The sequence below is a fragment of the Zonotrichia leucophrys genome, chromosome 4A (assembly GCF_028769735.1).
Source record: "Zonotrichia leucophrys gambelii isolate GWCS_2022_RI chromosome 4A, RI_Zleu_2.0, whole genome shotgun sequence".
NCBI lineage: Eukaryota > Metazoa > Chordata > Aves > Passeriformes > Passerellidae > Zonotrichia > Zonotrichia leucophrys.
Genome location: NC_088174.1, coordinates 7,524,641 through 7,540,657, shown reverse-complemented (window position 1 = coordinate 7,540,657; position 16,017 = coordinate 7,524,641). Strand labels below are relative to the sequence as shown.

General features: G+C 51.6%; 1 protein-coding gene across 1 annotated transcript; it reads right to left on the bottom strand.

Moving 5' to 3' along the window:
* Positions 1-9,784: 9,784 nt before the first annotated feature.
* Positions 9,785-15,561, bottom strand: HMGB3 (high mobility group box 3). Its single transcript, XM_064713278.1, has 5 exons — positions 15,445-15,561; positions 12,558-12,714; positions 11,914-12,053; positions 11,263-11,437; positions 9,785-10,785 (listed from the first exon to the last, which is right to left on the bottom strand). Exons 2-5 carry the CDS (start codon positions 12,705-12,707, stop codon positions 10,642-10,644), a joined length of 609 nt encoding a protein of 202 aa, XP_064569348.1. The 5' UTR covers positions 12,708-12,714; positions 15,445-15,561; the 3' UTR covers positions 9,785-10,641.
* Between the last annotated feature and the right edge of the window lie 456 nt (positions 15,562-16,017).

The following is a 16,017-nucleotide window of genomic DNA, read 5'->3' as shown; positions in this document are numbered from 1 at the left end:
CACAGGAGGAGGGGCACACAGCCACTGTGACAGTCCCATCTCATCTCCAGCTCCACACGTGCAGGACAGTGGCAGCTGGGCTCTGTTTTGTGGCAGGGGCTGCTGCACCTGTGGAAAGCACAGAGCCTCATGGGCAACAGGTCAGCTCTGCCTGTGCTCAGCCCCAGCAGGGCTGGGGCAGTGAAACCCCCCAGTCCTGCATGGAAATTGGGCTGTTCAGCTGTAACCCCTTCCACAACAGGCATCTCCTTTCAATAGCTGTTTACCAGACCATACACAGCGCCATTGTGCTGAGCAGATGCCGTCTTCTGTTTTTCTCATTACCAAGATTTACTGTCTTATAAGCTTATTATTGACCCAGGCTTTAGGCTTCCTTCAGGGCTGAGGCCGAGGGGAATGCAAACTCCCAGCACTGCTGTTTGCAGGAGCATCCCCCCCTGAACCCAGGAACTGGCACAGGGCTCAGGGCTGCCTCCTCCAAACCTGGGCTCTCCACCTCACAGCAAAGGCTTTGACAGCCCAGAAGAATATCAGGGAGCTGCAGGGTGCCCTGTCCTGCCCTGGGGATCCCAAAGCCTTGGGCAGCCCTCAGGCTCTCCCCCGGTATGGAGCAGTTCCAATGTTTTGTGCTGCCAACACTTCTGAAAAGTGACATTACAGTGGAGGAAGAATTGGGACTGGGGTGCTTAACTGCATTCAGCGTGCATAAAATCAGGCAGGTCACCTAACCTAGAGCCCCCTCAGCACACAAAAAACCTTTCTGGGCCTGCTTTTCTGGCAAAATACATGCCTCCTCCTACTCTGGGGCAAAAAGGAGTATTTTGAATCCAGCTTACCAGAGTTTTGGCTTCCAGGGTGCCCACAGGTGACCACAGCAGTGTTGCTCCACTCCTCCAGACCTGCATTTCCCCAGCCAAAAGGTGCTGCTGGCACAGACCAAGAGGCAGGATCCCTGGTACACTGGTCCCAGCAAAGGAGCTGTTTTACCTGTGTGCTCACACTCCACCCAGTGCCAAGAAATCACCCTCAGCAGAAGCTCCCTAAGCTTCTACCCAGAAAAAATGTACAACTACATCTCAACCCAGCAGAACACAGAAGTACTCAAAAAGTAAAAATGCTGCCAGTGCCTACTGGGACCCAGCTCTGCTCCCTCAAGCAAAAAAAAAGCAGATTTGCCAGAAAAAGACAAGAAGACAAGGCAGCACAGCAGGAGCCACTGGCCATTGAGAGCCTCATGGGTCAGGTTAGTGTGTGTGGAGCTGACAGGTAAAACAAGACCATCCTCCACAAATTACACATTTTGCAGGGCTTTCACACAACCTGGCCACGTCCTGCTGAGTCAGAACTTTCAGTGACACTGGCACCCAGCTCAGTCCTCGGTCCTGCTTTAATTCCTGGGACATGGATCCAGCAGTGGTGGCAGTGCCAGAATCAGAGCAGGGTGGGAATTATCTGCTCCTGAACAAGAAACCCCTCAGTGCTGGCTGGCTCAGGTGATGCTCCCACCTGTGGCAGGCACAGTGCTGCTCCAGCAGCAGGGGATGTGTGCTGGGAGCACTGAGAGGCTCCAGCTGTGCACAGCCACCTTTGGGTACTCACAGCTGTGGCCAAAATTGAAGCTGCCAGGGCAGGGTATGCAGGAAAAGGATGGAAACATGAGCAAGGTGCTGGAGAGGGAGGAGCAGAAAGGGAGCACATGCAGAGAGGCTGGGAAAGAAATTACTTTTTGGGAGAAAACAAACCAAACCACTATTCAGTTATTTCTGTTCACAACATATTTGTAATTCCTTCTCCAACACTGTTTTCAAAAGAGCAGAAGGAATTTTGAACTCCTATTTTATCATCAAATGAAGAAGACCCTGACCCATCCACACTGATGACCAGGACATGAACCTTGGCCTGCAGGGGTGAGGGTGAGGGGCTGGGAATGAAGGAGGGATGGAGGAAGGGCAGCCAGTGCTCAGAGCAGATGCTGCTGGTGGCACAGGCAGCCCTGCCCTGCAGCCACGGGCTCAGCTTTGGGAGAGCTGGGCTCTGCACATGGGAAGGGCTCAGAAGTCCCGGGCTGGGTTTTCTCCTCCTCCCCCATGCATTTGGCTTTTCTGGTGGGCCCTGCAGAGCTGCCCCTGCCCAGAATCACAGGGGCACTGTGCAAGCAAGGCCCTGAGCATCTGCTGTGCACCACCAGCCCCGGGATGGGTGAGGCTTCCCCAGAACCCCAGAGCAGCAGGCAGAGCAGGCACACTGCCACCAGAGCAGAGCCTGTCCCTGCAGGGTCACAGGGGAGCTGAACGGAGGGTGGGGTCCCAAAGAACAGCAGCGATTGTTATTTTGGAGCACAGGCACAGAGAGGCACCGTGAGCCCAGTGCTGTCCATTTGCAGTGCCATAACCCACATTGTGGGACACAGCCCAGCCCAGCAGACAGCTCAACAGCAGGCTTCCAGATGTCCACCCGCTCGCCCATCTCAGACTCCTAATCCCCTACTTTGTCTGAGCTCTAGCTCATTTCTGATGCATTCAGATTATCCAGCGAGCATAACTGCTAGTGAACATCTGAATATTTCCCCCTCCATCTCACATTTCACCTTGGAGGAGAAGCACTCCACAGAGCCCAGGCCCTTCTTTATCAAGCCAATTAGTGCAACAAAAAAGTAGTGAATAGGACCAGGCAAAGCTCAATGGCCTGTAAAATCCCCAATATTTCGAGATGGGCTTAGGACAAATATGACTGTTTTTTAAAAAAAGGGAAAGCCTAGGGTGAGTAAACCAGAGTGCTGGCCTTTCCAACCACATTAAAAAGAAAACCTAGCAAATCAGAGCAATGTACAAGGCAGTTCATGGATCATAACAAAAAGTTTACAAACAGAGCAGCTATAATTCCTCCTATAACATTGGAGGACCCAAGTTTGCAAGGAACAAAAGGAAATGATTAACAGGGGAAATATGCATGGTACAAAAAGACTTTTTAGTCCAAAAAAGGATGTCCATATTTAGAAACACTTGATTCCTGTTGTCAGGGCCCTGCTTTTCCTGAATGTGTTTCTCTCCCGTGAAAGAAAGAAGTCACAAAGGGAGTTTGTGCACAGCCATGTCACATGCACACAGGGCACCGCTGATTCTTCTCCAGGATTAAGGGAAAAATGCAAAGGATTCCAGAGCAAGCAAATAAAAAATTAAAAATAATCATGTCCATATTTAGGAGAAGGCTTCTAGCAAACCAGCAGCTCCTCTGGCAGGATCCCCTCTCCCACCATGGGCACCCTAAGCCCTTGTCAGGGTGGGCTGCCCACAGAACCCTCCCTGGGGGATTCTCACTCCCCTGGGGCTACAGGGCCAGAGGCAATCCTGCTCCAGACCACAGGGGTCTGCAGCTCTGCTCTGGGACAGGCTCCTGCTACAGGGTTCTGCCACCTGCCCTGGCACAGCCCCACCAACCAAGCATGGCCTGGAAGGGATGAATGGAAAAGAGATCCTAGCAGAGCACCTCTGATGGGCAGGAACCTTGTGTTTGGCAGGATGAGAATATATATGAAATAGATGTTCTTCCCACCTGCACATTCACTAGCAGCCTGTTTGTGTCCCTGCCATGAGAGGAGTGCCCAGCACAGCCCAACAGTCGCTCCATGAAAGCCCTGGGCACAAACAGCAGCAGCAGACATTTCTGAGAGCAGCCCTTCCCTGTGAGCCACAGTGAGTGCTGAGCCTCGTGCTCGGGCTGTGAAACCCAGCACCATCTGCTGCCTGCACAGGCAGGGACCCTGTGGGCTGCACGCCGTCTGCTCAGGACCCGGGGACCCCCAGCCCTCAGCTGCCTCCTGCTCCTGTTTCCCACCTCCATTGCAACTGCTCTCCCCTCCCTGCTCAGCAGCAGCTCCTGCAGCCCCATAACCTCCATCCCCATCCTAAATCTCAGAAATCTCAGGGAACAGCAACAGTGGGTCTGAGCTGGCACAGAGAACAGCCCATGACAGTGGAATGGCTTCCCTAAACACCTGACTGCTGGGAAAACACAGTCCAGGCTGCCCCAAAACTGAAATGCAAACCACACCATCTGAAGGGAGCCTTTGGAACAGGAGGAGAGGGTAGGGCAGCCACAGCTTCCCATGGGCCAGTGCCTCACCACTTCTTCCTAACTTCTGATCTAAACCTACTCTCTGTAGTTTAAAATCATTTCCTCCTTGTCCAATCACTATCTACCAGTGTAAAATGTCACTCTCCCTCTTCTTCATAAGCCCCTTTAAGCATGGTTAATGGAAACTCAAAGGGCTGAGCTTTGCATCCTCCCCAAGCCCTAAACGGGGACAGGCCCATTTGCTCCCTCTTAGCAGAGATGCATTGGAAGAATACAAAACAAACAAGGCCAAGTCCTTCTGGTTCAAAACCACTGAAAGGCTTTTGTGACTCACCCTCAAGGCTCAAAATACGTGGTCTATGTGGATTTTTTTGCTAGGCAGCTCTGGTGGGAATCACAAACGGAGCACAAGTGACAGTAAGCAATTAGACAGTCTAACACCAACCTTGTCTAGGGGAAGGCGCTCCTGCTATGGCAGGGGGTTTGAATAAGATGATCTTGAAAGTCCCTTCCTACCCAAACAATTCAAAGATTCTGTGATTCTATTTGGTCAGGTTCTATTCCACTTTCAGACACATCCTTTGAAGAAAGGGTTCTCTTTAAGAGTTTTACTGACATCTTGATCTTTGAGCTTGGTTTGAAAAACCTCCCAGCAGCTTGCAAAAATTAAGTTACTATATGAAGCAACAAATAAAGCAACAGAAGACCCAGCATATTTGCTTCTGCTCTCCCTGCTCCTGGGGAGAAATCCCAGCCAGGACCTACAGGTAGTAATGCCTTAAACAACTGCAGAAGCCAAGCCCAGGGAGGATCCCCAGCCTGAGCTCTAAAACTAAAAAGAACAAAACTCAACCAACATATCTTGTAAGAAAGTGGGAGACCGAATTGACCCTGCTTACACCTTTCTCCAGCTTCTTTTGCAGGACCATGTATTACTGCTGGCACAGCCAGGTAACACACAGCAAAAGAGCAATCACACACTCATTAGCAGCAGAAAAGAGGCATTTGTCTCAAGCAATCCCTCAAATCACTTCATCCTGCTATGGGTATTAATTTTCTAAACTAAATAAAGCAAATTTTAAGCTCCACAAAGAAGCAGTTAAAAACACTTACAAGCTATAAGCTCTTACAACAACAAAGCCAGGCCGTGTTTGATTAATATTTTTAAAAAGAGCATTCTTCTGACTTGAAATACGTGAGGGAGCTTTACAAGTGAAAGGGCTGGGAAGAAGAAGTAACTCTATCACTGACAGCATCACACAGGTTTGGCTGCAGTGGTGTGTGACACCAGGGCAGAGGGGCTCCTCTGGCTCCCCAGGTGTCCCACGGGGACAGAGCAGGTGGCAGGAATGGAGGCAGAGCAGCAGCACTCAAACCAACCACAAACACCATCCAAACACCCAGCCCCACATGGGCTCCCAGCTGTGGTTTACCTGGCTGCTGAATTCAGGGGACACAGTTACAGGACAGGCATCCCCTCACCACAGTTAATGCATTTTCATCTCAACAAAACAAATGTCTGCTCTATTCATCCCAGCCTCCAAGGGTCATAGCACCACCCCAGCAACAGTTTGCTCCTGCACACATCGTTCAGGCTCCCCTCTCCTGGGGAGGGCACCCTGCAGCCCAGCCCTGGCTCACCCTGCAGCCTGGCTCAGCCCCATCCAGGAGCAGGAGGAGTTCACCCAGCACACAGAGCTGTCACCTCCAGCACGGCTGTGCTGCTTCCTCCTGCCTCATTTAGGGATCCAGGTGCAGGAGGGCACTCAGGAAAGAGCTCTTAGCAGCAGACAGCTCCAATCAAGAGCATTAGCACATGCAAGGAGACATGCCCCCCATCCACACACAGAGATCAGATCTGTGGAAGGGTGAGATGCTTGCAGAGTGCTTTGAACACAGGTTATCAAATGCTGCCCAAGCAGGGCACACACCAGAGCCCAGCCTGCAAAAGGGGATGAAGACACTTCGTAGGGCACAAAACCCCATCAGGCATGCTGGCTGTTCAGTCCCTTCCCCACTGCATCTGACACATTTAGAGAGCAACTGCTCGGTAACAGGGTCCCCAGCACACTTTGTTTGCAGCACTGCTGTGATTTGCAATTCATTTATTGCATTAAAATGTGGTGCAGCCATAGCCCTAGAAAGAAATAAACATGCCACTTGTCTCAGTTCCTCTCATTATCTTTTAGAGCAAAGTGAGCTTGGGTGAGCTTTCATAGAGGGGAGTCAGGGCTTGTCAGAAAGCACTGCCAGAAATGCAGAGTCCTGCTCTCACCCCACTGGAATCATCCTATCTCCTCTCCAAGCTCCCTAAACTCTGCAGCAGATGTCAGCTTACTGGGGACACGTTCCTCTGCTTGTGGAACAGGAGCCCGAGCCAGCAGAGGGAAAACAAACTCAAGGTGGCTGCCAGGATTGTGCTGGAAGTAAAAAGGCATTCACCTGCTGAGCCAGGAGCAAGAGAAGCCCTTGCACCTTGCTGCTGCTCCTGCAGGGCTTATTAGGAGTAAAATTACCTAAAAAAGAGCTATTCAAAGGGAGAAGGTGTGAGAGATGCTTTGACTGTGTTTGTATCCTCAGTCTCACCCCCAAAGAACACTCTCCCTGTCCTAGGGAGATATGCATTTGTACTAGGGTTTTTAATTAATTTTACTATAGAAAATTAACACACCCCTTCCCCACAGATGTGTTAGAGCCTGACCCAGCAGTAGGAACCATCCTGCAAAGCAGTTTTTTCCTTGTGACTACTTGTGGGGAGTGCCACATGACTGCCACAGCCATGCTGGGACTCCCTGATGCAGCCCCTTCCTCCCAGTTTAAGTGCTCAGATTTGGCTCACACCAACTATTTCCCATCTCTCAACTGAATTCTGGCATATTCAGGCTGCAGAGCAGTGGGTCTGTGACTCTCTGGGTCGTGCTCACACTCCCAGGCTCATTTCCAGGAGAGGGAGATTCTCCCTGCCCAGGGCAGCCCACCAGCCTGGCTCACCCCACTGCCCCCTGATATTTGATCCCAGAGCACTGTGATGCCCCTTGGGAGCAGCTGTGTTCTCTGGACAGTCCTGAGTGCAAACCAAACAGCACTGACCACGGGAAATGACCTGCAGGACATGGTCAGTGCTGTCCCTGCCCACACCACCATCAGATTCCTTCTCCTGAGCAAAAGTTCTCAGCCCTCTGACACCCCTTTAGGCACCCAGAGGGACCATCCTACAGAGCCAAGCCCTGCTCTGCCTCCCCCCAGCACTAAGTGGTTTTAACAGCTGCAGAAACAGCACCATCCCTTTTTCTCAGCTGAGCCCTGGTCCCTCAGCCCAGCTTCAGCAGGGAGAGGGGCACCAATACATCATTAATTTTACATCATTTTGGAAACACAAGCAGTCTCACAGTCAGTTCTCTCAAATTCAAAAGTCTCTTCATCCATCCCCTCCCTTTGCCCAATCTACTTTATCCTTACCCTTCTATACACATCATGGAGTTAATAAGGGACATATTTACTTGGGACTAAAGTTGAACTAGAAGTTTGAGTTGTGCAGCAGCACAAAGCAGAAAAGTCTTCTCTGAAACACCACAAGCATTTCAAAGCGGAGGGAAAAAAGAGCATTTAGAGGGTGTTCTACGAATTTAACGGAGCTGGGTGAAATTAAGCAGTTCCCAATATTTGAGATGGCATGTCAGAACACAAAACAGTGGGGGGGAAATTATTATGTGTTATTTATATGCATTCACACTATGGCATTCATCAACAGCAGACTATTCAGGGAAGGAATATCACCACTACATCTGCAGTATCCAAGTGAGTCCCTAGAATCCTGCACTGGGGCTGCATTGAACAGATGCCCCAGGAATGCCATATTTGAGGTGTGTGCAGAGCAGCAGCAGGTAGTGCACTGTAAGGTGTGAGACCTTGATCAAGCTCTGCAACTTAAATGGATTTCCAATACAATGAAGACAAAGAGGTGTCAGCTCCAGCCCTCATTTGCTGATACCATCAATAGGGGCTCAGCTCACTAGCAGTTAATTCAAAGCCAAGCTCAATTTACACAACAGTGATCTACACCAAGTCCCATATGTGGCTAAGGGGAGATTTTGCCAACTAGACAATAGAAACAGCATTACAGCTCCTGAACTGATGCCATCACTTTTTTTTTTGCTCCACCACTTCCCCATCAAATTTCCACAGGCTGGGATCTCCAGCTGCCTACTCCCTTGCATCAGAAGACATGCAGAAAGGGTAGCAAATACAGAAGTACCTATTTCTTTTCCAGATGCAGCTTTATTGAGGCTTTTAAAATGTAACTGCCCATAAAATAGGGGCAAATACCATCTTTTTGTGCAATTAAGATACTAAAAATGACCATAATTAAGCAACTACAAAAGTACTTCTGAGTGACTCAACTGTCACTTAGCCTTAAAAACAAAAGTTGCTACATGTTGCTATGCTTCATGAAAGTTTTTTAGCTTGCTCCATTCTGAAAATTTTGCTTTCAGATTTTAGTTCACCTCAACACTAGACCAGACTCTTCTGCCAAGCTGTTGCTGGTGGTACGTTGTCGTGCTGTTGAGAAGACAGAGGAAGCCAGAAGTGCTACCCAATTGGGCAACTCAGCAGTTTTAACCACATTCTGATGTTACTGCCTGTATGCCTGGACCCCATTAATCTCAAAGTTGGCTCAAAAGCAGAGGTGGCAGCAGCCCATACTCAGTGTTTGCACCTGTGAGTTCCTGAGTCCTCTGAAGCCACCTGGACACAACAGCCCACAGCTTTGCCTTGCTGCTAACGCAAGTGCCCTCACACCCCCATCTACTCCCCAGCAAGCAAGCACTGACTGCTGGAGCCAGCCAGGAAGGAATTCAGGGTACTGTGGGCTGCTGTAGCTTTCCCAACTCCTGATGTTCCCATGCCAAGGAAAACCAAGGTGAAAGTCACCAGTTAGAGACCAGGAATTATCTTTCAAGCGCCACAAAACACCCCCAGCTTGGATCTGGAAAGAAGGCAAGACTGTGACACAGCCAGCTGGTGACCAGAGGGGAAAGGAACCTGTTGCTCCCCAGCCCAGCTGACAGCCCCAGCTCCTGCTGAACCCTGTGTCACCAGAGACAGGACACAGCAAGTACCTGTGCCACACTCCTACTGCAGCAGGGAGTCACAGAGGCACCTGGCTCCTGCCACGAAACAAGAGGCTAGAAAAAACCACAAGTCTGAAACAGTTGAACACAGGACAAAAAAGGCACATTTTAATATGTACAGCAATGCATTTGGGCTATAAATTTACCCAACACAACTGAAAAAAAAAACCAAACTATGCTTTTATACTTATTCCATGGTGTCAGCCTCATTCCTAGCCACCTACCTTTCTCTGCATCTCTGAATGCTGCTATATACACACACAAACAAACAATTACGTCATGAATGTTCATTTAGGCTCCCAAGTTCAAGTAATAAAGTTCAAACTTGCATAGCATCTTATGCCACTCAGCCATAAACAGTTACGATTGCATATTAGCTGGAGCAGCCATCTCTTTCAATTCAGCCAGTTTTGGCTGGCCACCATTTTTTAATTTTTTTTTAAATTATTTTTTTTAATCCTTGAGTCAGAATGTTTCCTAAGTCACCAGCCCTGAGGGATGCCACAGACTTCAAAATGAACCTCTTGCTGTTGTTAAGATCCTCTTAAACCAGAAATTTAGAGTGTTGTCAAGAACAGTTTTAAAAATGTAATACTGTTTATTTTGCTTCAAAAACATTTCAGCATTCTAAACATACAAAAAAAACAGAACGTTGCAAATTTGTTTAAGTACAGAGTGTTTTTGAACTTCAGTTGCTGCACTGGCTCTTCACTTAGTTGACGATGAAGAGATGTCTACAGTTTCAGTTTAAAAACTACCGCACTTAACTAAAAAAACCCATACACTTCTCATGCCAGCTGAACCCCCTTCCACAACTAAGAATGGCAGCAGAATGCTATTTCACTATATACAGAAAGACAACTTTAAGCTAAATGGACGCCCACTGTAGTGTAAATAGATCTACCCTCACAGTGCATGCTTTGGGCCATGGCACCCCGGGGAACAAACAGCCTCTCCAAGTCATCACTGCTCCTCTAAGGCATCATCACTCTAAGCATGTACCACAAGAATCTGTCTAGTTTTTACAAACTATAGATATGTACAGTTTATAACCCAGGATTTTCTAGCCAATAACCATATAGTAACACCACCTTACAAATTAAAAAAATGCTTGAAACATTTTTAAATGCTTTGTTACACCAACAGCAAAGTGCACAGAGTTAGGAGAACACTAGAGCGCCTTTTCATTTTAAAAATGTTTGGAAATATGTACAACTTTGATACAGTTTCAGGGTGCTCACTACACCCATGGCCACTTCATGTAAACCAGTTACAATTTCTAGAGCACTTTTAGAAACTACAACGCGATCGGAATCCAATTTTTTTTTAATTAAGCCTAATAAGGGCAAGAGACACCATCTCAAATAAGAGGTGCTTCATTTATGGTGTTTCCCCTACTCTATGGTATTCACATGGAGACAAGTATTGTACAGTTTTATTCATCATCATCATCTTCATCCTCCTCTTCTTCATCCTCCTCCTCCTCTTCGTCTTCTTCCTCTACCTTTTTCCGAGCAGCTTTGGTCGCTGCTCCCTTTGCGCCATCAAACTTTCCTTTAGACTTGTAGTCTGCAACATCCTGCAAAGTCAAGGGGATGTCTTAATTTGCTCTAAGCAGCAAACACACACAGCATTTGTACAGCAGCAGGTGCTAAGGTAAAGGGACTGGGCTGCCCAGCTGCACCCCAGGGGGACACAGCTATGCAGACACCTCAGCGTGCTCATGAACCATGAGGTCTGGAGCCCTGCACCATGGCCATTTCTCTGAGGAGGAGAAGAGAAGCCAGCCTCTCAAAGTTTCCTGATAATGGGACAAAGCTCCAGTACAGCACAGCAGACCCTTTCTGAAGCACCACGAGCAGCCCCTGCTGCACATCACCGGGGAGAGCTCCCCCTCCTTGCTGAAATCTGCCTGTGGATCTCCATCCTGCTCTGCCCCAACCTGTGCAAAGCTCAGCTGTAACTATGCTGGGGCCAACTGGGCTGGGCCTATTTACAAAAGGCACAGCAACAGAAGAGCTGGTACAGAGGAGGCACAAGTGACAACTCTCCTTACCTTCTCATACTTCTCCTTCAGTTTAGCTGCCTTATTATTGTAAGGCTGCTTTTCACCATCACTGAGGTTGTTCCACATTTCACCCAGTTTCTTCGCTACGTCCCCAATAGATATGCCAGGGTTTGTGGACTTGATCTTGGGGCGAAACTCTGAACAGAAGAGGAAGAAGCCAGACCTTGGGAAGAAATAGCAGAGGACAGTCAGCATTTGCAGCAGCACCCCTTCCTCCATCCCTACAGCACTGACACATGCAGAGCACACAGAGCAGAAACTTTCCTTTAACTTACAAAATTCAAGCTGAAACGTGCTTTGATTTTACTGAGGCTCAGACCGGCAGCCTCCTTCACTCAATGCTCTTTATTGTTTTGTATCCCCTCACCCAATTTCATCTTCAATACACAAGTCTCACTGTGACTCAACCACCTGTGTCTTCCTATGAGACACTCCTATCACTATGAGTTTAAGAGCACCAAGTATTGACAGTTTGTGTCAGTACATGCTCAAAACCACAAGCTGCCTAGAAAGTTTACAAGACAGTATCACTACCAACACTGTGTCCCCCATCTACCTCCTTCCTGGAAACCCACGTTACATACAGGGTGTGAAAATGAACCAAAACATTTATGCATTTCATGTCTACAAGCTACTTACGGTGGTCGTTTAGGGGCATTGGGGTCCTTCTTCTTCTTGCCACCCTTAGCTGGTCCATAGTCCTTCATTTCTCTATCATATCGTACCTTATCAGCCTTTGCCATTTCATCAAATTTAGCCTTTTCCTTGCTTGACATAGTCTAAAAAACCAAAACACGAGACAGCAAACTTGTGATTACCCAACTGTTCAATAGCTGGCAAACTTTAAGTAAACAAGCCAACACATATCAACTCAATAGGGGAGTTTCAGAATTTGTTTGTTTTTTTAACTGGACTGTCCTGTACGGGAAAGCACAGCCACCACAGACACACTCAGCAACAAGGAAGCAACAGAAATGAGACAAGCACAGTCAGAGTCCTCCTTAGGACACACACCTGGAAGGAAGCAGCTGCTGAAAGGCATTGCTTGGGAATAGTAAAAAATGCCAGACCCTAGCAGAAGCATCTAAATGGGCAGATACACAAGGCTAAAATACTCAGTATTGCTACAGGCTCCAGCAGCACCTGACCAATGGCCAGGTCAGCTTGCCAAGAACAGCACACAGACCAAAACAGCACCAGCTCCCTTCATGTTCAGACACACACACACATCATCCTAGCAGATACTGTAAGAGGTCCCTTCAGGAAGTCACAAATTAAAGTACCTTCCACCTCTCTGAGCACTTCTTGGAAAACTCTGCAAAGTTGACTGGAACCTCTGGGTTCTTTTTCTTATGTTCCTCACGGCACGTCTGCACAAAGAAGGCATAGGCAGACATCTTGCCCTTGGGCTTCTTCGGATCACCTTTAGCCATCTTGACTCTGTAGGGACAGAGGAAAAAATAACAAATAAATGATATTTAGATGAATGCACACACCAATGTATGCATACACATATGGTGTGCATATATTTATACACACACACACACCCCCTCATCATCTTCTGACGTGATGTCCCATCAGAAAGACACCCCTTTCTTTCCCCTGTCACCTCTTACCATCCCCAATACAGAGAGTTAAATTATTCTCCCTTGATACTTGGGTTGTAGACAAGCCAAGAGAAACCAGTCAGTGGATTTAAGTGTTAGATTAATACATATTTACATCATGCCCAAAGACTGGAGACAGACTATTAAATATACATACTTCTGCCTATTAAGCCATATATATGAACTAATATAAAGTATCTGTTTAAGTTGGCTACCACACTGGGGCTGGAGTGGCATGCACAGTGCCAGGCAGTGACTGATCCCTTCAGGAGCCGGAGTGTGTGTCTCAGCAGCTGCTGTCCAGGTAAGCAGGCAGGACAAATTAGTTGCCCCGAAAAAATGCAATAACCTTTTATATATAAAAAGGGCACAAACACAGGCTGACTTTAACCACAATAGGACCCGTGGAGCTCTGCGAGGTGAGCTGTGCTTGCTCTTGCTCCACCAAGTGACACATGTTTGAGCCATAGTGGTCAGCGCAAAGATGCAATCGGCAAGTTACCGAAACGACGGTGCTAACTTTTGGGCTCCATTTCTTTTCCTGCTTCCGTGTAAAATTTTCCCCTCTTAATAAAAAAGGTCATAAGCCCGCAATAGTATTTTCTATTTACATCTTCTAAGTCCCTTAAAAATTTAATTTTTATTAGCAGAGCGTTAATATTTAATTGCGCCCATTAACCTGCCAGGTGCAGCCCAAGTGGCCGTGAGCCGCCCTGGGCGCTCCGGCCGCTGCCGGGACAGCGCTGCCCCCGCGGGGGCGGAAAACGCGCGGTGGTGCCGGGCCCGGGGCGCGGAGCCGGCCCCGCTCCGAAGTTGGGGGCGAGCGGCCCGCGGCGGCCGGTCCGGTCCGGTCCAGCCCAGCCCAGCCCGGCGCCGCTCCGCGCCCCTCCCGCATCTGCGCCCCCCCAAGGTCACCGCGGCGGCCGCGCTCCGCGGCGCGGGCACCTGCGGCGGGGCCGGGGCCGGCGGGGGCAGCGGCGGCTCCGCCAGACGCCAATAATTCATCTTCCATTTTGTGAAACGCCTCCTGATGAAAGAAAGTGCCCCTGAAATGCGGTGGGGCGGCGGGCGGGGGGCGCCGGGGGGCCGGGCGGCGGCCGGGGGCGCGGGGCGCCGGGCCGGCCCCGGGCGGCCGGGGCAAGCGGCAGCGGGAGCGGCGGCGGCCGCGCTCCGCGCCCAGGGCCGGCCCCGCTCGCTAAGATGGCTTCTCCCGGCGCCGCCGCCGCCGCGCCGCCGAACAAAGCCGCGTTCCCCCTCCGCCGCGCTCGGCCCCCCGCGCCCGCCGCCCCCGGCAGCCGGCCCCGCCAAAACGCCGCCCCCGCCGCCGAGGGGCTCCCCGCTGGCCCCCCGGCGGGCGGCGGGGGCGTCGGGGCCGGGGCGCGGGCGGGAGCCCCCCCCCCCGGCCCCTGCCTAGCGCAGCGCTCTCTAACAAAGGCTCCCGTGCAGCCATTACCGCCGCCGCTACGCTCCTCCGCGCTGCCAGAAAAAGAGTGCGGGGAGCCCCGGGGCGGCCCCCCAGCGCCCGGCCGAGGACACGGGAAGGTGGGGGGAGAGGAGCCGGGGCGAAAGCGAAAGGTTTGAGCCCCCGGCGGGGCACGGGGAAGGAGATTTTCCCGGCCGCGACCCCCCTCCCCATCCCTGTGCCGCTCACACGTCTTTCTTCCCTTCGCCGGGGCTCTCCAGCGCCAGCCATATTAATGCCCACAGCACGGGCGGCGCGGCGCGGGGAAAAGGCGATGCGGGGCCCCGCCGCGGGCGCAGCCCCACCAGAGACACCTTCTCGGGCAGGGGAAGAGCGGCGGAGGCAGAAGCGAAGGGATCGGGGGAGTTTGGAGGCGGCGGCGGCGAGAAAAAAACTGCTTGGCCGGGACCGCCGGGCGCAGCGCGCAGGGTTTATCCCTGTCAGATGCTAAAGCGACAGCCATATTAATGCAGAATAAACAGCGGGCACGGCACTGCGCACGGCCGACAACTTTCCCACCGCCACCAGCCCCACCGAGCCCACCCTGGGAAAGGGGCACATAAAAGCCGAGGGCGCCGCGCGTTTTGCCGTGCGACATTAGGAGGCGGCAGAGAAAAATCCCTGCCCATGCGGGGGAGAAGAGGAGTTAGTCCCGGTGTAGTTGCTGCACCAGCCATATTACTCTCGGCGGCACGGGAGCCCAGCGCGGAGCTACGGGGCTGCACCGGGGGCAGGTGGCCCCTCGGCGGCGGGGGGAGCTCCCGCCGGGGCAGGGCAGGACCACGGGGGACAAACGCTGCGCCTCGCCCGCTGCCCACCGCCCCGCCAGCTGCGCACAGCATCTGCCCCAGCACCACCGATCCCCGCCAGAGCGGCGAAACAAAGTTTTGGGTGAATTTCCCGATTTCTTTCCAATTAGAAAAAAATAAAAAATCAAAAACTCGGAGCTAAGGAGAAACGGAACGCAACATTGAAAAATAAAAAAAAAAAGAGAAAAAAAAAAAGCATGCTGGGGCGGGCAGGACAGAGGGACGAAGGCGCGGGGGCAGGGCGGGGAGGGGGCAGCCGCCCCCCGAAAAGTTGCGGCGGGGCTGCACGTACCTGTATTGTTCGCGGTAGTGTGGACAGGAGCGGAGCGCAGGGCACGACGCGGGGCTCGGCGCGGCTCAGCCTCGCGTTGGCTGCCTACGAGAGCGGCCTGATTGGCTGCGGGGCTCTGCCGTTTAAAACAACCTCCTCGCCCGCTCATTGGCGCGGCGCCTCATGAATATTAAGCGCGGCCGCGCGGCGGTTGGCCGGCGCGGGTGAGGTCATTCATTCAAAAAGAGCGCCCGCCGGGGGGACCGCGCCGCGCGGGCAGCGCGTGCCGGGGCGCGGGAGGGGCGCGCGCCCCGCGGAGCCCCCGCCTCATGCGGCGGAGCCGGGAAGCCCTCGAGAAAACGGGAAACTGAGCGGGGACCCCCGGGGAACAGGGAAACCGAATGGGACCCCCGGCACTAAGCGGGTACTGAGCGGGCACCGCGGGGCTCCGGCTGTGACAGCCCCAGCCCCGGGCCGGCCCCGCTGCCAGCGGCACGGGGGCAGCCCCGGCAGTATTCCCGGGAGCCCCGGCCGGCAGCAGCCCCGTTAGTGCCGGTTTCTGCCCTAAAGGCGTAAGTGCGGCTCCGGTAGCAG

Bases quoted from the DNA above. Each gene is read 5' to 3' on its own strand.
- HMGB3 (XM_064713278.1), bottom strand. From the start codon at position 12,707: ATGGCTAAAGGTGATCCGAAGAAGCCCAAGGGCAAGATGTCTGCCTAT. The intron at 12,054-12,557 runs GTACTTTAATTT...TTGGTTTTTTAG, and splicing joins AGTGCTCAGAGAGGTGGAAG to ACTATGTCAAGCAAGGAAAA. The intron at 10,786-11,262 runs GTAAGGAGAGTT...TTGACTTTGCAG, and splicing joins TGAAGGAGAAGTATGAGAAG to GATGTTGCAGACTACAAGTC.